Source organism: Carassius gibelio, chromosome A8 (assembly GCF_023724105.1).
Source record: "Carassius gibelio isolate Cgi1373 ecotype wild population from Czech Republic chromosome A8, carGib1.2-hapl.c, whole genome shotgun sequence".
In the NCBI taxonomy this organism is placed as follows: Eukaryota; Metazoa; Chordata; class Actinopteri; order Cypriniformes; family Cyprinidae; genus Carassius; species Carassius gibelio.
The window spans coordinates 19232342-19257627 of NC_068378.1; the positions used below are offsets into that span (position 1 = coordinate 19232342).

Genomic DNA, 25286 nt, shown 5'->3' on the forward strand with positions numbered 1-25286 from the left:
AGGATAATTTGAATAGTTCCTCCCCTCATACGTCAAGACATGTGGTTGGTTTGCCACACGGGTTTCAGCAAGATGGCTGCAGTTCTTCGAGCAAATCAGAAGTGCGGGCAGTGAGCCAGCGGTCCACACATCACTCTCCAGCAGCAGAAGCAGCAGCAGCAGCAGCAGCAGAAGCAGCGCTTCTCGCCGTCAGTCAGTGTGTATGTGAGCCGCCCCGCCGCCAGTGGACCGAGCGGGTCACTTCTGACAAGTGAGTGTTTCCCTGTCGTATTTATGCATTTTTGTACTAACTCAGGGAGTGCTTGTGTTAATTATTAAGACATAAACTGATTGCTTTTCTTTGTAACTGGTCTTTTGTGAGACGACTCCTGTTTAGGTTCCCGTCCTGTTTAGGTTCTTTAGTTTAGGTTTCTTCTTTTTTGCCTGATATGTTTGATCCAATCTTTGAGCAGTGATTCTGGGCTGCATGGTGGTATGCTGTGACTCTAAACCTAGTCTGCTGCCAGTCTATACAGCATCATTTCTGGGCATCCTAAGCGTCCAAAACGAATGCAACATTTTGAGCGCCTATAATGCCCAAAATGCTGTCTATGTAGACAGTTTACAAGGTTTGAGAGACAGCCATGGTACAGAAATAGGTGAGATCAATGGTTGGTTGATATGAGGTTTCTGTCGCATCTCAAGGACATTTATTAATTTATCCCCGTGTTTTTGCGTAGCACTACCGGACTGGAAGTAATGACAACAAAAGACACCTGGGTTGTCATGCATGCACACGTGTGTGTGTGTGTGTGTGTGTGTGTGTGTGTGTGTGTGTGTGTCCAGTGTCCTGCGGGCAGACAATGCGCCCTCTGTCTCAGCCGTGGCGCAGCTGTATGTGTCCTTCTGTCACGGTGTTTTATTATGCAGTATTTTCATTAGCGCGCATTCAGTGTATGGCGGTGTGTTTGAATGGCAGACATGTTTACGTCTGGAAGGAGCTGTGCGTGATTTAGCGATGTCTGATTCGTAAATGAACCGGTCGTTTGAGTCGGATCTTTTTAGTGAATCGGTTGGACTGGATCACAGAACCACTGGGGTGCGTTTTCTAAAAGCAATGGTGTCAAGTTCCGTCTTTACCAACGGAGTTAAACGATCTTAGTTGGGTGACGATGCTTTTGGGAAACACTTCCCCGATCGTTTCGTTCAAGAATTGGAGTGAATCGCTCAGAGCGGCTTCTCCACTCAAATCTCTTTTTCAATGAACGGACAATGGCTGCGTTAGAAATTGCACTTCTTTATTATATAGGATATGAGAAGAGTATTAGGTCTGTATTCACATCATTCCGCATCCACTGAGACTATTTACTGGTTTGACAGCACTGTCGATGTAAGCCATAACAGAATCCTCTTGGACCCATGAGCGATTCTGTTGACTGAAAGAAATTGTGCTACAGTCGGGTCACACAAGTATATATCCCGTGCATTTTCAACATAAACAAATAGATTATCAACTATAAACCTTTGAAAGCAGACCAGTCGTGAGTTAAGAGTTACCTCTCAGGGTCATATGGGGAATCTCGCATGATACATTCTGTACCCCTCTCTCTCTCAATCTCTCATCAGTCGGATGCCTCCATCTGGCTCTCTCATCCATAAGCTGTGTGTGTGTGTTGCTTTGCACACACATGGCTTTTTTTCTGGTGACTGAAGAGTCTGAATGGCTATTAATAGAATCTGTGGATTCTCCTCTTGGTCAGTCAGTATCAATCTTCTCCACTATCATAGCTCCCTTCTCCCACTCTGTCTGTTTTATTCAGTGTGCTTCATGGGTCTTGAGAAAAGCAACCCAGTTAGCTCATGGGGTTATGATGCAATATCAGGGTGACATCACTCAGAGAGGAGGTTACCATAGTTACCGGAGGTGGGAGGTTCCTGAGTTCCGTGTGTGTGATGTGGTTCTGATGACCGAGGGAGCTGCACGACATGTGTGTATTCTAAATTGCTACTCTTGATTCAAGTATACTGACAGCACCTTATCTGAGTGATTCTTGTAATATGTGGGGAATTTCGGGCTAGTGGTTAAAGGAAAATTGTCATAATTTACTCACCCTTGACTTTCTTTCTTCCGTGGAACAAAAATAGAGATATTTAGCAAAATGTTTTTGTTGCTTTTGTTTCCACACGTTAAACGCGAAATGATATAAATGGTCTATATGACTCATGCTGCATGTTCTTTGTTTTTTAAAGCTACAGTTTTGTTTGAGTAACGGACTGAAATGAATTCAAAGTTCCCCTCTTCCACAGCTCTCAAGAATCTTTTTCATTTGCATTTACTTTGTTTGCATTTGAAGTAAACCAATACAAAAAGGAAACCTGTCTTCTGACTGGCTTGTGCTGGTAACCAAAGGATGTAATTTTGAACACGACAAAAAGTGATCTGTATGTAATTGTTCTTAGGTTTATTCCAGTTATAAATCCTCCAGATGCTGTCATGTAAGTTAATCATTAGAGCTAGTGATAAATAAAGCCGTAATTGGCATTAAATGTCATTTTGTAAACAATTTTTCTTACGGTACATTCTATACTGCACATTTATATGGTTTGTCAATCAAATTGTTCTCTGGTTATATATATATATATATATATATATATATATATATATATATATATATATATATATATATATATATATACCCTAAACCAGAGAACAATTTGTTGTTGACAAAACCATATATGTTATTATTATTATTATTATTATTATTATTATTATTATTATTATTATTTTTTTTTTTATTAAGTTAAAATAAGATTTTTAATCTTTGGTAATTTACTGGGTTTTGTCCATAACATTAACTATACAATTCTGATGAATAAATATTAACACACCCTTTTTAATGTCACAATGACATTAAAAATATATATTTTTTTATTTCATAATCATATGATAATCATATTATCTTTCATAATAAATGATTTATCAGTGCAGGTTACACATCACAATGATCCAAATTAAATACTTCCATACATTAAAAAAATAAAAATAAAATTTGAGTAGCTACAGTATTTCACTTGGATATGTCATAATAGGAAGAAAAGATGAACAAAACTTATAATTCATGTTGACTTAAAAAAAATGAAGGGGAACAAATTGTATTTGCAGAAGTAGATAGCTTTGCATGGTGGCATTTTAGGGCTAAGCTTCTTCATACTGTATGTCATAGCAAGTTGAAGCGACCATCCTATACTGATACTGATAGTACACCAACTGTCCTTGATCCTGCAGCCTTGGAAAGCATTGATGGGGTCAATTACAAATCCAATCATCCAGAGAGAACCCCGCGTGGTTCAGAGGTGGCTTTTGAGGTTTAGCTTTCTGTCATGCTTTTGTTCGACGGAGGTCAGGCTGATGGCTGCATGTGAATAACTGTTCTGATATGACATCCTCCTCTACTATTGTCAAACATGGAGTTCCCTCGCTGTCCCATATGTACGTGCTGAGATGGATAAATGTGCTCATTTAAATCTTTAAATAATAGTGTCATACTACCGGTGCCATTTAGATGGAAGCAAGGCATTTTTAAACCTCATTCAAATTTGCTGAATTAGTAAACATTGTGTAAAGGGATGTAAATGAGTTTTGCACAGTGGGAGGGATATTTCATTTAGAGTCTTTCAAGAGCTCATTAGAGAGCTGTGTGTATACTTACAGGAAATGGGCAGACCAATTATGCGGCAGCAGGCAACAGAATTGGTATAATAGATGGTTTTCTAATTTCAAATGAATATTTATAGGCAGAATTAGGAGGCGGTTGTCAACATTATAGAGATGGATATGGAAAAATTACAGACCTGACCCCAGAGTAAATTTCCTGTAGCCTTGTGCGTGCATTGACAGGAAGAGAGATGGGACTTCTTAGTAATTGCAGAAAGGAAAGATAGAAAGTGTGATGTTCTGAAGATGCTGATTAGGAGACAATGAGGTACTCAAGGTTTCGTGTGTGTTTTGAGAGGTGTGTGTTGTATTTATGAGTCATTAGGTTCTTTTCTGACAGTAGTGGCACCAAGCTTCAGTGTTCAGACCCACGCGCAGTAAAGAGGTGACAGGCACTGATCAGTTGTTGGGGGTGAAGTCAGTGAGTCAGACAGACGTAGGCGCTGTTGGGACAGCCCTGAGTGGTACGATGTGGCTGTGGATGGAGGGAGTAAGATTTCCGCACCATCTTGACTGCATACACTGGCCCAATCATGAAATACGAGTAAAATTAGTTCCTGTGTGAATAGTTTGTGACTACATTCTTTAGTAAATTCTCATTTAAACTCAATGGGATGTTTTATGTAAGAATGGGTTAGGCGAGTGAGTTTATATTTTAGCTTGTCATGCTAGCTTAAAATTCAGACACATCATTAATTGGCTGATTTCCCTTGATAAACCTGTATGAAAACTTTTGTTAGTGCTGCCTTTTAAGGCAAATTGGTTGCCTGGGCATATTTCATGGTTTTTATTGTTAAGTAAAACAAAACTACAGATGTGCCTGAATGATGAATCCGAATTCATAAATCGAATAACGTGTTCGACAGAAGCTCTAAAGGGTGAGGAAAAAACTTATTTCAATGCTTTCTCTCCCAAGTATATCATTGGGTAAGTAGACTGTATATAGGTTGCAGGCATCAGGAAGCTGCTATTAAAGCTGCGGTAGGGAACTTTTGACGCTCTAGCGGTTAATAAACAGAACTGCTTGCGTCTTGTGGAAGAACATCGTAGCCGGAACTACTTCTCTCTGTTTATGTCTATGAAGAATCACAAAGGTACTGGGTTACTCCGCCGCGGTACCCCCGAAGCAATCTAAAATAGTCTGAATATAAACACTTTTTATAGGTGTACCCTAGTGATTCAGGACAAGCCAAAAACACGGTTTGGAAAATGGATTCATGGTGTACTCGCTTATTATATACATTTTTCTACATTTTGAAAACAAACAAAGTTATGGACCGCAGCTCTGATTGGTTATTTTTTACCGGGGGCACATGACTTTCTGCAAATGGCAATAGGACCACTGGGAGGAGCCAGAAGAGCTTGATTTTTTTTCACAGATTATCTGTCTCATATTCTACTGTCAGTACATAATGACAGGTTTAATAAATATGTAAAAAATGTTTTTTTACAAAAGTTCCCTACAGCACCTTTAATATGCAGGTCATTGAAATCGCTTTTGAATGCACGCTCACTTTTTACTTTCACTTTCGAGATTCACAAGATTCACTGATCGGAGCACCCCTAAGGTTCACACATACTTTGTGTATACTACGGAACACCTTACTTCCCAAACATTTCACAAGATTAGATTTTTGTCAGCAGTGCTCAGGATCTGCAATTCATTCACCATTGTCCTATCAGTAATCTCTCCTTACTCTGTTTACGCGGTAATTTAAATTTCATGTAATGTAAAAGGCTATCGCTAGCAAGCGGCTAACCATGTCCCTTTAGTGTCTCCATAGAACACGTTATACGTTTTCTGTGCCTTTCCGAATTCGGATTCATTATTCGGGCATATCCCTAAACAAAACTATTAAGAAAAAATTTGTTCATTGAAATGAAGCAGAAATAAAATATTAATATTAGAGGAACAACCGAGCAGCAACCTCCCGCTCTCTCTAGTGAAGCCAATAAGGAAGTGACTAAAACTGCAATTCATCGACTGGCCACTTGAGGCTGGCTGCAAAAGAGAGTCAATCTCATAGACTCCCCATGTTAAAATGCCCAACTTTACAGCAGAAATAACATGTTTTTAGCCTGGTGCAAAAAATGATTTTGGTCTATATAGCTAATTTTGCCCTTCATGACAACTGTGAGGGGGGTGATTTATTTTTTATAACTCATCCGTTTAAACTATATTAAGCCTTAAAGTTCTGCATAATTAAGGGCGTGGCCACTTGAGTGACAGGTGAATTGCAACTGCTTGTCACAGCCGTCGCGCTAAGTGGGCGTGGCTTCAGCAACCAGCTCCCGCCCTTTTGCCCATTTTCGATTGTCCGGGAGAGTCGCGCAGTGACGCGCTGCCAAGATGGCTACGGCTCGCTCTGCACACTTTAGGCTTCAAAAACTCTCTTCAGGAGTGTACGGGTGATGTCACAGACACTACGTCCATGTTTTTATACAGTCTATGGGAACAACCTAGAAAAAATTATGTTATCTTCGCAACCAACATAAATTTGTCAAAGCTCGGAAATTACGAACTGATAAATGAAATGTAACTGAAATCCAAAACAAATTTAGTTTAAATAGTAATATTTGAAACAAGAACAAAAACGTATAACTGATGGAACAACAATGACAAATTAAACCTAACCCTAACCCTAACCCTAACCCTAATTGAAAACTGAAAATATTTAAAAAAATCTGTTTCAAAATAGTTTAAATATTTCATACAAAAACTGTCATTTTTACAGTAAAAATGTTTAGGATGTCAAAAAGACTGTTTTAACAATAATAATAATCAGTACAGAGCAAAGGTTTGGACACACCTTCTCATTCAAAGAGTTTTCTTTATTTTCATGACACTAAAAATTTTAGAGTCACACTGAAGGCATCAAGGGCTATTTGACCAAGAAGGAGAGTGATGGGGTGCTGCTCCAGATGACCTGGCCTCCACAGTCACCGGACCTGAACCCAATCGAGATGGTTTAGGGGTGAGCTGGACCAGGACAGAAGGCAAAAGGGCCAACAAGTGCTAAGCATCTCTCGGGGAACTCTTTCAAGACTGTTGGAAGACCATTTCAGGTGACTACCTCTTGAAGCTCATCAAGAGAATGCCAAGAGTGTGCAAAGCAGTAATCAAAGCAAAAGGGGGCTACTTTGAAGAACCTACAATATGACATATTTTCAGTTGTTTCACACTTTTTTTGTTATGTATATAATTCCACATGTGTTAATTCATAGTTTTGATGCCTTCAGTGTGAATCTATAATTTTCATGAAAATAAAGAAAACTCTTTGAATGAGAAGGTGTGTCCAAACTTTTGGTCTGTACTATATATATATATATATATATATAAACCTTACCTACTTGAAATTTGATCAACCAGTTAAATGAACTCACAATAATTTTTTATTGCTAGTTATTTATAATTGTGGTTTCCCCCAGTTTTTGGAAGTTAGGTGGTGCGCAGTTGTTGTTTGAGAACCGCTGCTTTTAGCTGGAGTTCTGTGTTTACAAAATGTAACCTTGACCATCTTTATCTTCCCTTCTGTTTCTCAGTCTCGCTGCTTCCTCTGACTTGAACTCTCTGTCTCTCCCTCAACCTTCCCTTCTCGTGGTTCGAGAGTTCCCTTCTTAAACACTAGCGCTATTATTTAACATCTCTCCACCCCCAAACCACCTCTCACACTGTTTAAGACCTAAAGAAGGAATGAAAGGCAAAGAGAAAGAGGCTTTAGTCTTAAGATAATCATGACAGCATTGAGATGTTTTCACTGTGTGTCTCAGCAGGCTTAATGATCTGTTTAAACTGGGATGGGGAGTTGATGCTACAACCGTTGTGGGTGAGTAAATATTATGGTGGAGGGCTGTTGTCCTGCTCACAGGTGGAGATGAGTGAATAGGTTCTCCTCTGGTTCTTCAGAGCAGGGATTTGGTGTTTGTGTTGTCCCGTCTCAGCTGAGATTCAAAGGACTTGTGCTTTCCTTCCGATGATTCTTGTTCTCTCCTGATCAGCCTGTTTTTCAGGGTGAGTGGTGGCTCAGACAGCTCTCAGCCCTGCGGCCTGTTTGAGGGTGTGTACTTGCGAATTTGTGTGTCTGTGTGTGTTTTACTAGGGGTTTGATGCTATTTTGCTTGACTTCATCTTCAAGGCTGTTGCTTCGAAAGTAGGTTTTTCACTTGTCCTCGTCGCACAATTATTTCTATTGTCAGAACTGATTGCGTGTTTGTCTGAATGCCTTGAGACATGATAAGGATTGATGGGTATGTTTGTTGGTTGAGTAGGTGTTATGTGTGAAAGTTAGGAAAATGTGTCTGTAAACCATTCCAGCCGCATTTACATTCAAATTTTGATTTTTGTGCAAGATGCAAGTAGATTTTTCTAAAATATGAATGAATTACAATCAAAACACATTTACCAAAAATCAGAGGGATACAGAGAGATACAAACAGTCAATGTTTGTGTTTTGAATTTAATCACACTGTTAACTAATCTTTAATACATCAATGAATGTCCATTTTCCAAATATGGTTATTTCTAAATTCTATTTTGTGAAACACTATTAGTTTTTAGTTTGTATTTATATATTTATTTTATTAAGATTAATATATTTAAGATAATTTTTAAAAACAGCCATTTATCGTTTATTAGCCATTATTGGAATTTATTTATTGGTAGGATTTATCCTTAATAAATTCCTGGATGTGCATCAGAAACCTGACTTGATAATTATCCCTTATTCTCTTGAACAAATGGGATAGAAATCCTGTTTTTTTTTTTTCATATTTTTTTTTTTTTTCATCTGTTTAGTCAAAGTGTGTTTTAGTCATTAGACAAGTTCAAGCCGGGTCCTGGGATGGTCTATTTGACCATCCCATTACACACAAATGAGCTGTATAGAAACACACAGCCAGGCCCTGATCTTGGTTCATGTATAATCACCGCTTTTACAGAACACAGACTTCAGTGTTCTGTCCGTGTAAGAGAAAGTGAACCTAACACAAGTGCCCAGATGCTTCTTGTTTATGTCTCCGTAACAAGAAGTGTGAATAGACGTTCTCAAACCCTGTTAGATAAATAAATGGTTGTATTTGCAATTTTTTAGCATTATATTAAAATAATATAATTACTGCACCACTAGTGTCACCAAAAGCAACAGCAAAAATGAGAAAACATCGTCAAATTAGCATGTGTAGAACTTCACAAATGAAGGCCATTCCAATTCTGAGCAACTTGAATAGATAACACCCTTTTCAGACTTCAGATGGTGTAAATCTAAACACTTCCTCATTGAAAACCCATACTGTGGGTGATTTATACTTTCACAGGCTTTTATGGAATGGTGCACCAAACCTCCGCAGCCTTGAGAGGTAGATCTTGTTTACTCAAGATTTGCCACAGAGAGCGCTCTGGCTCGTGTGTGCGCACATACAATTGCACGTTCGTATGCTTTTCTCTCGCCTGTACACCTGTTGCTTTGTCCTGGGCCTCGTGCTGCTGAAGGCAGAGCTAAAAACTGCCCCTCCTGACAACTTCAAACGAGGAGAGAGCAGGGAGGAGGAGTAGCCGGCTCTTTTGATCTTTCTCTCCTCTGTTTTTTTTTTTTTTACTCTCTGAATTTGTCCCCCTCTCTTCCAAGTCCATTCTGCTGGATGAGATGTTCTCATTTCTATGCCACAGGTTCTGAAGGTGTTTTTATATATGCAATGGCTGCAGAACATATAGAGTGCCTCAATGATTTCCTGTTTTTGTTAGCCAATCCGTAACTCACTCTGATTCCCTTGACAAAAATAAATATTGTTCCATATTTGATTATTGCAGAAGTAAGCTCGGTGACTGACAAAAGTTTATGGTTCTTACACATTTGGTTCATCATTACAATCTTCACAAAATAACACAACTTGGTTCATTTCAGCCATTTAAACCCATTCAACCAATAACCCTTTAAATGCAGGATGACTTAACCAGAAATACTAACATTTAACTCATTTCCAGGTTTTGGTCTGCAAAATGCATCATCCCTGAAGCACACTATTTGGATATGAAAGTTATGCCACAAATGTACTTTATATTGTACTGTTTGCTTATAATAAGATAAGCAATCTTTTTTTTTAAGGATCAAGAAAGTTAGTTTGGAATCGACTCTAATTAACATTTTCCATTGACATTTGTCAACCAGAAACAGCTGAAATACTTTGCCTTCATTTTGACAACGTATATGTTGTTTTATCCTTAAAAGTCGAACAGACTTCCCTACATGATTTGTTGAAAAGTGTGTTTAGCCTATATTTCTTTGTGTAAATGCCATTGGTTTGATATTTCGTTTTATAATGCAGTGACATTCATACTTTAAGTGTGTCCAAAACTTTTTGGAGCTGTTGTGTGTCTTGTGTTAGTCTTGGCCTGGGTTCAATTTTAAGATACACACGTTTGTAAGTCTGTAACCCTGGCTTGGGGCTGTGATCGAAAGCATGTCTGGATCTGTTCAGGCTCAACTCCGATGTGTTTTCTTTTCCTGATGATCTGTAGTAGGTAACCCAGTGGAGCCGCTAATGGAGCGAATCGTCTGTTCTGACTTTAAACGTGTGCTGTCAGCCTCTTTGCTGAATATGTTCTCTGTCTCTCTCAGGTGAGATGGTGAGAGGGGGGAGGGAATGAGGCCATGGGCTGCACCTCGGCTAAGCAGGTGTCGGCTGTGCCCAATGACGAAGAGGCCCGGGGCAAAGCCTACAGCAACGGAGACCTCTTCACTGGTCAGTTCCAAACACACACCACATAACTTCATAAGAAAAGTGCATATAACCATTCAGCAGCAGCTGATGGCTTGTCAGAATGATCAAACCCACATTTCTCACTAGGGATCATGTATCTAATATTAAAAAATCCAGACTGGTAATCAAACTGTTGTAGGTTTAATTCCAACAGTAGGTGAGGCATGAACAATGACCATTGTAGCACAAAATTCTGTCATTCGCTCGCCTTCATGTCATTCCAAACCTGTATGAATTGCTTTCTTTTTTTGGAACACAATGGGCATTTAAAAAAAATGTTTTGTCCACATAATGAAACTCAGTGGAGTCCAGTGTAATTTGGAATCCAATGGACATTTTACAGATTTGAAACAATGTAGAGTGTGTGTAAATAATGACAGAATTATTTCTTGGGGGATGGGAGGTGTGTGGGGGGTGTAGTCTGACTGCAGTTCATTCTAAGTTAAAAAACTGTCACTCTGGATAAGAGAGTCCTCTCAATGACTAATTGGTAATTTTCCACGCAAATTGGCTTTTTAGGTGTCCAAAACAAGGTTCTCTGAATGGTCACCATCCACAGTCTGTTATGCTTATGCGATTATTGAGTATATTTAAATAACCAGAGATTTTATTGATTTCCATGCGAGGCTGTTACATTTTGAGAATATGATTTTCTCCATTGGATTTCTGTTGACAACAGAACCTGTTACAAGAGATATAAGACCCTGATTTTCAGTTCCGTTTTTTTTGGCTTCATTTTGATTTGTCCCAGACTATGCCTTAAATTTATGTACCTTGCTAATAAGGGGAAAGTCCACACTTTGGCATGCAGTATTGGTGCCATATCATAAAACTGTCTTGATTACCACAGACCAACCTGTGTTGCGCACTGTTTGCATGTAAACATTAGCTGAATTTGTTATCTTAAAACTGCTTTCAGGTTCATACACAGTTTAGACATGACTCTTCTCTTTCATAGGAAGATTGTGTGTAATATTAGCTCAAAAAAAGAGCACAAAACTGTGATTTTTAATGTACTGTGACTTGTATTATGGATGTGTATTTATGTAATTAGTATGCAGCGATCTGATGGTTTCTTCCCTACTATCCAGATTGCTTATTGTTTGTCACAATTTAAATGTTAGCCTGTGTCAGATATTTATATATGCTTAATTTTGAGATGGACACAACAGAATGTCATTTGCATTTCAGTAAGTGAGATGTTAGTTCAGTAAGTGATCTGGAAGCATCAAGCATTCGTCAAGCTGATTCAAACTGGTAATGTATTGGTAAAGTAGATTTTTTGAATGATTCATCAAACAAATTAGCTCACAAGAGTCATTTGCTAGTGAATTGGACTACACTCCTTTGTGTATGTTTCTGATTCAGTATAAAGAACTCTCAAGAGTCATTTGGAACTAGTTGTTTTTATTGCGGACATTTCCTCTGCTTGAAGCTAAAAGCAAAATGTAATGCTTCGAATCGTCAGTTGGAACCGGCTCCAACAGTGATGGCTCCATCCATGTTATTCAAGCAGAGATGATTTGTGGGAAGTAATGCAAACTTAAGGGACAGAAAGACATCTTTAAACATCAGTGGCATTGACATACTGTAGGCTGATTTTACCAGTCGTTCAAGATAAACATTAAGCAGGATGAACAGCCAGTTAACTCATTTATGTCCAAGCAGGGAATAATGTTTAACAATGTTTTGGGAATTTGATTACATTCTGGGAATTCTTGGATGCATCTTTCTATGCAGTCAAACTGATTTGTTTGTCTATGTAGAGACTGTCAGCTACATCTGTGCCAACAGGTGTGTGTTTGAGGATAACGTTATCAGCTGGAGTGAGTAACTCATTCTTGTGAGAGGGTGTAAATATGTTTTAAAGGGTTTAGATAACAGCAGCACTTAGTGTGCGACCTGTGAGTGAGTGAGTGACTGAGATTATAGGAGATTACGAAAATCCACACAGGAAACACTCGATGACCAGCCACAGGAGGCTGCCGCCCACCCTCTTTCTCCCTCTTCCTGCCATGTTCTTTTCTCTGTCTCCAAGGATTCCGAGTGTGTGAGATGGTGGGGAACGGTCTGAGAACGAAGGAGAGAGTGAGTGAAGTGGAATCGCAAACTCCCATTTTTCCTCCCCTGACATTTGTCCCTCCCTCTGCATATCTGGCGTTCTTCTCAAGGCCACACTTTCCCTGTTTCCTTCCTTTCTTTGCAGTGGGCTGTCTCATTTTCATTATTCTGCCTACTTTTCCTCCCACCTTCCCATTACCTAACCTATTTCACTTTATTCTCTTTTTGTTCCCCTCTCGGTGTGCCTTCCTCTTTCTCATTCAATGTTCTCTTTAGCAATGTTGGTTCGAGAGAGAGTACTTCCAGACTGCTCTTAATATTGTTGTGTGTATATGAAGTATATAAGTGTTCAAAAGAGTCATTAAAAGTTTTTTTTTTCAGCAAGAATGCATTAATTTGATTAAGTGTGGCAGTAAAAATATTTATGATGTTACAGTAGATTTTATTTCAAATAAGTTGTTCTTTTTATCAAAGAATCCTGAAAAACATGCATCGTGGTTTCTACAAAAATATTAATCAGAACAACTGTTTTCAACATTGATGATAAGAAGTAATGTTTCTTGAGCCCCAAACCAATGTATTAGAATGATTTCTGAAGGATCATGTGACACTGAAGACTGGAGTTATGTTTGCTGAAAATTCAGCATTGCCATCGCAGGAACAGATTACATTTCAAGATGTTTTAAAATACTAAACGGTCATTTTAAATTGTAATAAGATTTCTCAATATTACTGGTTTTATTTTGTTCATATATAATATAATATAATTAATATAAAAACAAATAAATGTAACCTGTAGTGGTCATTTAGAACAACATTTATAATATAATATAATATAATATAATTTTTTTTTGAGCAAATAAATGTAACCTGTAGTGGCCATTTAGAACAACATTTATAATTTCGGTTTTCCATCTTTTTTAATTTTTTATTTATTTGCATACTAGCCATCCTCCTTTTCATTGTTTTAAAAAGCTAAATTTATATCTATTTTGGGTCCTAATTAGGAGCTTTGTGCAATAATGCTTTTATTAATCAAGCAGTAAAATAATCCATTCCTGTTCTCAGATGAGAGTCTGAAGCAACCACTTATGGAACAATGTTGTCCCTCACCACTTCACAGTTTTAGAATAAAACAACAGTCATTTCTTATCTTCATAAACCTCATCAGCTCGTACATACATTATTACGCCAGTTTTACTTCATTGCACATGTTGTCGGTTTCAGTCTGATCAAGTGTTACAGGTCCTATCGAATGTCATAGAAGGTTTATCCTATCCTTTATTACTTGGCTGTATGTCACGTCACTTTTTTTTTTCTTTACTCCCATCCCATGGCCTTATGGGATAGTGTCGTCATTCAGCTAATCTTATGACAATGTTTTGACGTACTTTATCATTGGGGAAGTACCGGTAGTCATATTCAGATGTGGGGGCTTCTCTTAGTTCTGCATTTCCGTTCCGTTCTGTTATATTTTGAGGATATGAGAGTTTATTCTGGATCTTCTGCTCCTCGTCTCTTTCATTCTGTTCGTGTGATCTGTAGGCTCATGTGGCATACTGATAATCTGAGTGAACTGTAAGGCAAAACAACAGATTGATGAGTATTATTCACCAGCGCGAACAGAGCAGTGACCTGGTTACTGTGGATTATTGCTAACTCCCCCCTTCTTCTCACTCTGTCTCTCTTTATGTCTCTCTTTTTCTCTCTTTCTGCTGCCAACCCGATGTCCTTCTTTCCACTGCCCTTCCCGGCTGTCAGTCAAACAGCTCTATCAATAGAACAGAGGGAGACCGTTTTCGCCCCTCTCTCGCTCTCTCAACTCTCAGCTTTCACCCTGACTTGATTAGTGCCAACAGACTGTTTACTAGTCAAACTGTGTCAGCGTCCAGGCAGTGAGAGTGTGTGTGTGTGCGTGTGTCCTCATCTGTGATTCAGTGCTTCGTCGATCCCAGCAACACACAATATCTCCAGCATGCACAATGACAGGAAAGGCCGAGCTGCCCTAATACAAACAAGAGGGGCAGCAGGCGCAGAATATACTGTCTGGTTACGTGTGATCTGCGCTGAGCTGTTGAGATGTGTGTGTGTGTGTGTGTGTGTGTGTGTGTGTGTGTGTGTGTTTGCTGCCAATCTGTAACTGGGTGCTCACACTGATCCCGATTTGCACTGGCAAAGTGACCAGAAGACATTTGATTTTCAACAAGAGCTGGCCATATCTGACACTGTTCGCAACACAATGTAGGCATGAGAAAAGTTTGACTGTTAGAACTGGGTATTGATTCATCTTGCTACTTGGTACTGTATATTTCTGTTTATCATTTCCATTTTACTTCCACATCAAATCAGTTCTCTTTGAATGATGCTGTAAATTATAGATGGTTTCAGGCATAGATCTGGCAACTTGTCTTTTGAACTATTTATTAAAAGCCAGCTTGTAAGATTGATTTCTTGAATCTGGCTATGCTTAGTGCATTCTAGGTAGTTTAGTTTCTTTGTGTGTATATTTTTTAAAATACTTTTTATTAACTTATGAATTGTATGTGCTTTTGTAACTTTCTATTTAGCTATAATGTAGATTTTATTTCCGTTTTAGCAATTTTTGTTCTTTAACTTAAAATAAAAAATGTTGTCTTGACAACTGATTGAAATTAAGTTTTTGATCTAATATTTATATTTTAATTAATTAAAATTGTTTGTATTAGTAAGCAATAGCAATACTCACACTGAGTTTTTCTTGCCATTTCTTCATAGTACAGTCTTTTTATTGCATAATCAATACATTCTGCAAACTCATTCACAACTCAAGTAGAGTAAAAGATCGATCTTGGGATTTCAGGAAAAGATATCAGGAGCCATGTTAACATTTATTGTAAGCAATTTCATTGTTTTATAGGATTTAATTCTGTATGATTTCATGCTTTCCGGACATTACATATTCATTCGGAGAATGCTTTTATCCAATGCAACTTGCAGTGTATTCATGATTTACATTAATATGTTTGTTTTTCCTAGAAATCATACCCATTACTTTGGGGTTGCTGGTGCCTTGTATTACCAACTAAGCTTTAAGAAGTTTGCAAAGTGATTTGTTTCTGCCCACATGCAGCAATATACAAAAAAATGATGCATGGGAAACTGTAGTTAATGCAGTTCATACAGCCATTTTTCAAAGTCACCGAGTGACTGCGTTCACAAAGCCACTGTTTAGCTAATGTTTTCAATAGCAACGGTGTACCGTAGTGCAACAGATCATCTCCGTGACACACTGTCTTCTGAGGTTTAGACACATGACTTCAGATGTTTAACGGCTGATCTTTAACCAGAGGTGTGGTATCGGTCATGTGTCTAAAGGTAGCACAAAACGTGTCTCTAGTTTTTACGATTTCATAACTCTTCTCTGATCTGCCATAACGTTAACGAGTGATCTTCCACTTAATATCAAAGAGCGTGCGAGACTGACAAACTCTCCTCCTTTGCAGTGGACTCACTGTGCTAACAGACACCCTCTTCTAGAATAGCTCCAGGGCAAAGCTTCTCCACACTGATTCTAAAAGTAAAGCAGCCCACTCATGTTCCTCAGACACACCACTCACAGCACTGAACACATCTGAAATCCGGCCAGAAGGTAAAAGGGAGAGGAAGACAGGGTTGTGGAGCTGTCGTGTCGTCCGATTTGTTTCGATTTCGCAGAACGAGCAGCCAGACACCTAAATTACCTGCTCGTCAGAAGCCATCCGGTCATGAACATAGAAAAAGATAAGAATAAATATTGGAGCCCTAGTGATTAGCACATGTGGTACGATGTTGGTCTGAAAAAGTTTTAATTTAAAGAACAGGGTCTGTGTGTATGTATACACTACCGTTCAAATGCTTGGGTTGATAATCATTTGTTACGTTATTGAAAGAAGTCACTAAAGCTTCGTTTGTTTGCTCAACAATAAATCATAAACTGTAGTATTCTGAAATATTATTGAATATTAAAATAACTGATTTCTATTTTAATGTATTTTATAATGGTATTTATTGGCAAAGATGAATTTTCAGCAGTCATTTCTCCAGTCTTCAGTGTCAGAAATTAGATAATATGTAATAATCTTATTCTCATGTGAAAATATTTTTCATTTTTCTTATGAAAAGCAGAGTGGTAAATATTTTCTCTAAAATTGGAAAACATCATATTGACCATATTTGCGAAGTAGATTTAATTTTATCTAAGTACATTTTACATGATTATGTTCATTGAAATCATTATTCATTCATTTATTCATCTTAATAGTCCTAAAAAGAAGCGTTAAATGTGGCAAATGTGCTGTGTGTAGCACCTGTCACTCTAAATATACTTCTGAAGGATACCAATATTAAAAGAAAGTGATTTGAAGTTTATTTTTTACAACGTGCTTGATCACATCTAACCTTAAGCATATTGTTGTTGTCTATGTTATTTTATTTATTTAGTTTTATTTTTTGCTAAGAGGTTGTTCTCTCACTGATCATGTCTGAACATAATTATTCATAATTTATCATGTGCTCATTTAATGAATAAATGACACCGGGATCTAACTGAACATTTTTGGTAATGTCACAAATGAATAACTGAATTATTATAATTTTTTAATTAATTGGAATTTAAATTAATTTAAACCAACAAAACAAACAGTTAATTTGTATAGTTAGAAGTGCTAAGCTATATCTTCTTCAGGGGTTAAACACAGAAATGCTGTAAAAATATCTTTGCCTTGGTACTGTCATACTCATGAGTCATGACACAAGACGCAGGCACAAAACTGCCTACCATAATGGCCTTTAGGAAATTGAATGGCCTAATAAAAATCAACACCGTATTCAAAGTTGTTTAAAATGATGAATAAAATATTTATATATAAATACTCACCCAGCCGTTCTTTAAGACATCCCATGGTGCTCATGAATTAAGTTTGCAACATTTCTCATTCTCCTTATTTGTCGTCCTCGCTCTACTATAATATTATACTCCAATATAATAGTATCAAATAAAAGTCGCACAGAGGCCAAACTTACTGCATTTCTATCTATTGAGAAATAGATAGCGTCATGCTCTCCATCAGGTCCTAAAGGTCAGCATTATTAATTAATTAGCCGATCAAAATATCCCTACATAAGAGGACCTCTCATTTTATCACCAAAATAGCCCGTCTGGAACATGTTAAACTGACAAAATGTCTCTCTCTCTCATGGCGAGCATCTCCAAAGTCCTTCGTTTTTGTGAGATGCTGCTTCACGTATGATTCTCTTCCTGTAAAGATGGATTAGGAATGATGGGGAAGTTGTGGCCTAGTGGTTAGAGACTAGGAGTCCTAACCCTAAGGTTATGGGTTCAAGTCTCAGGCCAGCAATACCACGACTTAGGTGCCCTTGAGCAAGGCACCGAACCCTCAACTGCTCCCCGGACTGGCTTCCCACTGCTCTGGGTGTGTGTTCACGGTGTGTGTGTGCACTTTGGATGGGTTAAATGCAGAGCACAAATTGTGAGTATGTGTCACCATACTTGGCTGTATGTCACGTCACTTTCACTTTATTTGTTCCTCAGATCTCCTTTTTAAGTAATGCTATCACCCTACTTGTGTATAAGCGCGCATGTGTGTTTGTGAGAGAGAGAAGAGAATAGAGATGTATTCATATGTATATGCATTTTATGCGCCTGGCTCTTTGGGATCCATGAGGCCTGTTTTTTGTAACCCTTGCACAGCCAAATCAATTAAAGTTTGATTTTAATTTGTGTGTGTTTCTCTTTGGTTTGGCTGAGTTCGTCAACATGTTGAAGCGTGGTCTTTTGTGCAGAGACGTGTTTACATTCCTCAAACTGTGAAAGACTGGTGGCGTTGCTCTCTCACTTTTTCCCTCTCCTTTTCTATTTCTCTCTCATTTTATTCCCTTTTCTCGCTTGTTGTGCTGATGGGCCACACTGAGTCACATTCACAGGCTGCCCACTCCAGCTGTCATGATGGTAACTGACAGGGAGTTCACAGCAAGAAAAGGAGAGGAAGACGGATAGAGGCGAAGATAAACAGAGATCGAGTGGGCCGTGATTGCCTCATGCTGATTTGTAGACGGAGTAAAAGACGGATTTATGTGTACGTGTGGGTGTGTGGATGTGTTATGAGGAAGTGAATGCATGAACATGCAAACATGCACATGGCCGCTGGTAATTACTGATGACTGTTAAAGGGCAAAATCCAAAACGCTCCTCTATTAGTGCAAGGCAGAAGGTGTTTGAAATGTGAATTCTCATTGTTTATTCACTCACTTTGTTCCAAACCCATATGACTTGCTTTTTGTCTGTGAAACAAAATACGCCTTTGAATATGACTTTTTTCAGTGTAATGAAAGCGAATGAGGAATAAGGCCGTCAAGCTCCAAAATGACCAAAAAGCACTGTAAATGTATCATATAGTTTGTCCCTATGAATCATACGCTAACTTTTTCTGAAGCCATATAATAAATTTGTGTGAGGAACGACCTGAAATTTTAATAATTCAATGAAAATTGAGTAAAACTCTAACTTATGCTTTTCTCTATCATTGTATTTTAGATGAATATAAGATGAAGGGAGTGGAGGAGGTGAAATACATGCGTGGAGAAGAAGACCGAGTAAATGCACGCAACCAGGAGAACCTGGTGAGAAACAAAACACGTGTGCACACATACCTCTGGGAAATTCTTCCTGTGCGGTGGTGTCCATCATATTTTTCTTCATATTCACACACACACACGCATCGCTGGAGGCTCATATGCCTGTTGTTGTCTTATATGTTGATAGGTAAAACGAAGTGTATGCAGTGCACTCGAGTGCTGACATGTTTGGAATGTTGGAGAGGGAAATTCTGACAAATTTTCCCTTTTTGTCAGACTCTCATACTTAGACTCTCACATTACCAGACAAAATCTATGGTGTTTTTACATGCGTTTTTTCATATGTACACTCATTAAAAAATTCTCAGACATCTGAGGAAGCTTCCTCAACTAATAATAATAAAGTAGTCATGCATATTCGTATTGTTGCTGTAGTAAGAATATTAAACTTTTTTTTTTTTACCCTATAACTCTATACAGACCTACACATACGTATAGTTTTTTTCCTACTTGACTAATAATTTAATGATTTCTTGTATAATGACCTTTAGAATTAAACTGGTTGTTTAGCTCCTTTACTTTTAAGACTTTATGTAAATTACTCTGTTATGATTGGCTAACCTTTTCACCTGTTAAAATAGTAAAAATGTCACTGCCAAGTTGTTAAATACTGTCATTAGTATGCAAATGTGGGTCATCGTATGTAAATGTTATGTTAATGTGCTCAGTGGGGGTGTAAAATGCATTATTATTTTTTCTTATCCAAAATAAATAGTTACACATTTCAAATGTAAAAATGCACTATTTCAGGTTCCCTGTGTATTTCTTGCACATACAGTACAGCCTTGATTATCGTATCTGTATTATTTTTTTTAATAATTGTATTATATACTTATACACCCAAACAATTAAATAAAACTTGACCAAATTTCCGATACATAATATAATTTAGTGATCATAAATTATTGTCCTGTTTTTACCCCTAATGATCATGATTTCAACTTTTATAATTAAAATGTGTAAAGAATTCCGTTCTTGCATCATAGCTTCCATAAATTGTTTAGTATGTCTATGTAGTACATTTCAAATAGAGCAAGTAAAGTTCTTTTTCCATGATATATCCCCTTGAAGCTGCCCGGTTTAATGAAGTTGTACAGGCAGAGCAGGTGCTCGGGTGCCCATGTTCAGGGGGGTTAGAAGAGAATAGAGACGCAGTGAAAGCGAGGGCAGTCCTCTCTCTTGCTGTCTCTCAGCAGGGCAGCATTCTCATTAGCAGTGGCCAAAGTAAGGTCACTCCCAGGGCCTCTGTATCATACTGTGTTTTAGACAGAGGAGCTAGTTCTGGCCCAAGTCCAGAAGCCAACAGGGCCTCTGCACCGGAGGGCCACCAGGGACGGTCGGCGGAGGCTGAATTTGGCTTTGTTTTGAACAGTAGTAAGTGATAACGTGTTCTTTCTGGGTGTGTCTGCAGGAGAAGAACTCGCTGCAGCACAGGACCAAACAGCACAAAGAGGTGCCTGGGCCCAGCGCCAATAAGACGAAGTGAGGGGGTTTCTACATGTGACTTTCTGTTTATGTTGTGCGTGTGTTTCTATTTGTTTTGTGTGTGTGTGTGGGTATAGTTCTTGCTCTGTTGAAAATGTGCCAGAAGTCTGTAAATTGCGTGTGGTTTGTTTTGCTTTGTGGTCTGTCTTATCCCCTCTGGATCTCATTTGCATGTTCTGTTTGAACGTAATGTGCCATATGTTTCACAACTCATTGTACGTAAACATAATGTGTTTATTGCCTTCGGATGTAACTGTAAATTCCAAGTGGTTTAATGGCATAATTATTTATGGTGAAAATGCATTTCTAAAGCACCAGTAACACAATTGTGATTGCAAATAAAAAATAAATAAAAGGCTAACACTTTCTAATTATGTTCTTTGTTAAAAGTCAATTAAAGGGGTAGGTCAACCATATTTACTCTCATGCAATATACCTTTATTGATGATATTAGACATATTTCAATATATAACTATATATTTAACTTTGCTTAGAGGCTTTTGCGTCTGAACTCTTCATATATGGTCCCAAAAATTCCTTTGTCAAAATTCCAAGTGAAAGTCTTGACAAAATGCATGCAACAAAATCATGCAAAAACTGCCTCGGTTCCCAATCTCATTTTTGTTTATATGGAAAAGTGCAGCATAAACTTTCTGCAAAATATATTTGTGTTCAATGGAAGAAAGAAAAGTTGATACAGGCCTTAAAGCAAAATCAAAGCAAATGAAGTAAGGAGTAAATAATGAAATAATGTTCGGGTGATATATTCAGCTATTTGTTAATCATTTAGCGCTTAACTGGGCAGTAGATGAAAATGTTTCAAAATATCTAGTAAGTATTTAAGAGTAAACTAATCTATGATCTTAATATTTTATTTGTTTATGACTTAATGGACTTGTAATGTTCAAAGCCAAGTGAAAATTAGAGCACATTACACAGAAAGCTAATACATATGGTGTTCAAAATGCCTAGAGGTAAAGAAATTGTGTTTGAGAGCATGTTTAGTAATGTTATTTATTGTTTTATGTGTGTGTGGTTTTGAGTAATGCTAAGTTAATGTGCTGTGTGTGTGTGTGTGTGTGTGTGTGTGGAGGCAAGGGTTTATGGTCCCTGCTGTAATGTGTCTATAAAAATGATTCCTGCCCAGCCATTCTGGATCCTACAAGAGCTGGTAGCTTTGTGTGTGTGTGTTCCTTATGCTTGTTGTAATGGAAAATTCTAGTGTATTTGTTGCTTCCCTTCTCCTACCCCCACTAACTTTCTCTCTCTCCATCTCTCAGCATACATACGTCAGAGAGTCAGCAGGAGTTCTTCAGAATGCTGGATGAGAAGATTGAGAAGGTGAGGGAGGGAGGGGGAAAAGAACGAGGCACAGAAGTAAAGCAGGCAGCAGATGGGTTAGACATTTTAAAGGGCCAGTGTACATGAAACCACCCTTCAGAGGACTGTTTGTTCATCAGGATTGTGACTTTTTAAAGATTGTCTTGTCCTTCCGTCATGTACACCGCTTGTTTGGTACTTCCTGTGGAACTTTGGAGATAATAAATGCTATATTTATGGCTCCGGTTTTTTCCCAGCACTCACTTCCTTCTTTCTCTCTCCCTCTCTTATCTATGTGTGTGTCTCTCTTGAGGTTTGAGATCAATTGGTTTAACATTGATTGAATCTAAAGATTTTAGATTTAGTTTTAAATAAGTTGAAACCGGGTTAGTGTGGGTATAAAAAGATTCCCACCCCTTTTTAAAAAAAAAAAATGTATCAGGGGAATAAAAGAACAAACAAAAAAACATAATCTGTGAAATGGAAAAAGGATCACCACCTTTGTGTCAGTATTTTGTTGAACCACCTTTTGCTTTAATTACAGCCTTTAGTCTGTTGTGATATGTCTCTGTCTCTACTAAATTTGCACATCTAGCCTTTGCAATATATGCCCAGTCTTCTTTGCATTTAAAGTTCAGTTAAATTTGATGGTGACCGTTTGTGGACTGCAGTCTTCTACAGATTTTCAGTGGGGTTTAAGTCCGATTCTTTTTATATCCACTGCATGTAAGGGTTGCAAAAAAAAAAAAAGTTTATTCAGGAGTAACTATCCTCATTATCATTTAATAAATGAGGAAATGGATCTGTTTGTTCAGACAGTGTTGTCAATTGGTTTCCATATAATTTACTTTAAACAAGGTTTGTAAAAATCTGATTGTCAGTGTTATTTTTTTATTTATAAATTTCTCATAATTGCAAGAAAAAGTTGTGAGAGAAAATCGCAATTGCGATTTATTTAATCTTTCTCTCTCTCCATATTCTTTAGGGGCGGGACTACTGCTCAGAGGAGGAGGATGATGTGACATAGCAGAGAGGTGCCAGATCTTGCCAGAGATGGAAATAGAGAGCGAGTGTGAACTCAAAAATCAGTGTTTCCTATGTCTGTAACACTCTGTCAGTCTGCGAGCGAGTGTGCGTGCGAGTGCGTGAGAGCGTGTGCTTGTGAGAGCGAGAGAACGCAGGACTTTTCCTCATAGGCTGTTGCACCCTTGACCCCTTTTCCTCTCTTGGGGTTGCCTTGTTTGGAGATCTAGATGGTTTGGGGTGAAGAACGAACAGCTTGATCGATGCAATATCAACACAGACTCACTCTGACGTGAAATGAGGAACCCCGTCCCCCTCTGCTCCTGTCCTCCTACGGCCAGCATTAAAACGGGCCCCTTCCTCCTCCTCGCTGTGACAGAGCCATCTGAGAGAGAGAAAAAGAGATTATTTTGAGGAAGGCAAGATGAAAGGATATGGAGAGAAGAAAGACGACATGCCCCTCCCAGTCCGCATTTTAAGTGGCAGGCCAGAGGAAAAGAACTGACATATGGAAGAACCAGAAGAGAGCTTATGAACATCCTCTGGAGATAACTGGGAGTGGATGAAGATGAAGATGAAGATGGAGCGTTGTGGGTTTTTTCGGGGGGGGGGGGGGGGGGATAATTATTGAACAAGAGATATTTTATTAAGAGCGACTATATGAACGAACTGGCAGATTATTTGATATTTTGATATGAGCGCCGTGGCAAGTCTGGACTCCTGCCTTTTTGAAGGACCTTTTTTAATTTGTTGAGACTGATTTGTTTGTTCCATAATTGTTTTTTCCTATTTTTATTGTATTTTTTTTATTGCATAGATCAGACCTCTTCAAGCTTGTGCTGTAAAGGACAGGTCTGTACAGTGACCCCATAATGCATTCGGTCACACACGCACACATACATACATAAATAAATGATCACCACACCCTCTTTCCTCACACAAGTCCTCACTTTCATTTTGTATATCCTGCTATTATTTGTAAAGTTCTCAGAAAATAGACGGAACTACAGTCAAACTAGTTACTCACACACATCCAAATATATCCCTAACAGCCACCTGCACACTGGCAGAGTTTAACTTAAAGATCCGTATTGACCGTTTGTGCTGTCCTTTAATAAAGGTAATGGACTGTGATGAGACTATGGCAGAGGAATTGGGTTGTCTTTTGTGTGTTTTTCGAGGGCTGTATTTGTGTTCATCTGTGTTAGAGAACCGGGTCTGACTGTGTTAATTGTTGTCAAAGGGATGAGGTGTTTGTTGTAGGCCTATATGCGTTTAGCTAGTGTTTACCTCTGTTTCTCACCCTGCCTTTCTCACTCAATAGTATTCAGTATTGTTGACTAAAATTCATCTGGTTGTCACCCTGTACTCTTACAGTTCATAGAGACCATTAAACAGTATGAGGTGGGGTCACTTTGGGGGACAAAGCGCTAGCCAAACATCTGTTATGATTACTGGATTGATTCCTTTTAAATCTTTTTTCAATGTTTTCTTTTTCTATTAAAATGTAAGACACTGGAGCTATGGTTTCTGTTTGTGTGCTGTTTCACCGATTATTAATTGGTGTGTGTGTGTGTGTGTGTGTTTTAATCCATTAAGGCGTCATATTTCCTGTTGGTAGTCTGACTCATAACGTTAAAAATACTTAATGGCTTCTGGGGTCGAATTTCAGATGCAGAAATGTGTAGATTACATTTCAAGAATGAGTTAAAATATTAAACCGTACAAATGTCTTTCTAGCTGTCAAAATAGCTGTCCAACATAATGTCTTTTCGGAGAATCCACCCAGAGACCGGGAACATTATGTGCGTTTTAATTTCACTCAATTGTTGTGGTGTGTCTCAACCTGCAGGTTAAAGAGTGGAACTACACAAGATTATTTATAATATGTTGGGACGTTTTCGGCATAGGAATATTAGATTAAAAATTAATATTAGTGTATGTTTTTAGTATGTTTTAGATTGTATGACTGTTCACCGTTTAAGTTTTTCAGTTCTTTTAACAACTTTATTAGCTTTACTACAGTTAAGTTGTTAGCCTACTGGTGGACTTTTCAGGTAATTTAAAGGGGTCATATGATGTGATTTTAAATGTTTTCTTTGTCTTTGGAGTGTTACAAGCTCTTGATGCGTAAAGATGATCTTTGAAGTTGCAAAGACTAAAGTCTCAAATCCAAAGAGATATGTTTTTGAAAGTTAAGACTCATTCACACCCTCCGAAAACAGCTCGTTCTAACACGCCCCAACAGGTCTACGTCACTATGTGGGAAAATCTG

The 25286-nt window shown here is 38.1% G+C and overlaps 1 protein-coding gene and 1 long non-coding RNA gene across 2 annotated transcripts; one reads left to right on the forward strand and one right to left on the reverse strand.

The window, feature by feature from the left end:
- Positions 1 to 53: 53 nt before the first annotated feature.
- Positions 54 to 24531, forward strand: LOC128018778 (uncharacterized protein C1orf21 homolog). Its single transcript, XM_052604532.1, has 6 exons — positions 54 to 250; positions 10309 to 10432; positions 19083 to 19168; positions 20595 to 20665; positions 21949 to 22009; positions 22974 to 24531. The coding sequence occupies exons 2-6, from the start codon at positions 10342 to 10344 to the stop codon at positions 23013 to 23015; spliced, it is 351 nt and encodes a 116-aa protein (XP_052460492.1). The 5' UTR covers positions 54 to 250; positions 10309 to 10341; the 3' UTR covers positions 23016 to 24531.
- Positions 1261 to 2462, reverse strand: LOC128018779 (uncharacterized). The gene is made up of 2 exons (XR_008184981.1): positions 1537 to 2462; positions 1261 to 1415 (listed from the first exon to the last, which is right to left on the reverse strand). It is a non-coding gene; the product is annotated as an uncharacterized LOC128018779 (long non-coding RNA).
- Positions 24532 to 25286: the final 755 nt, after the last annotated feature.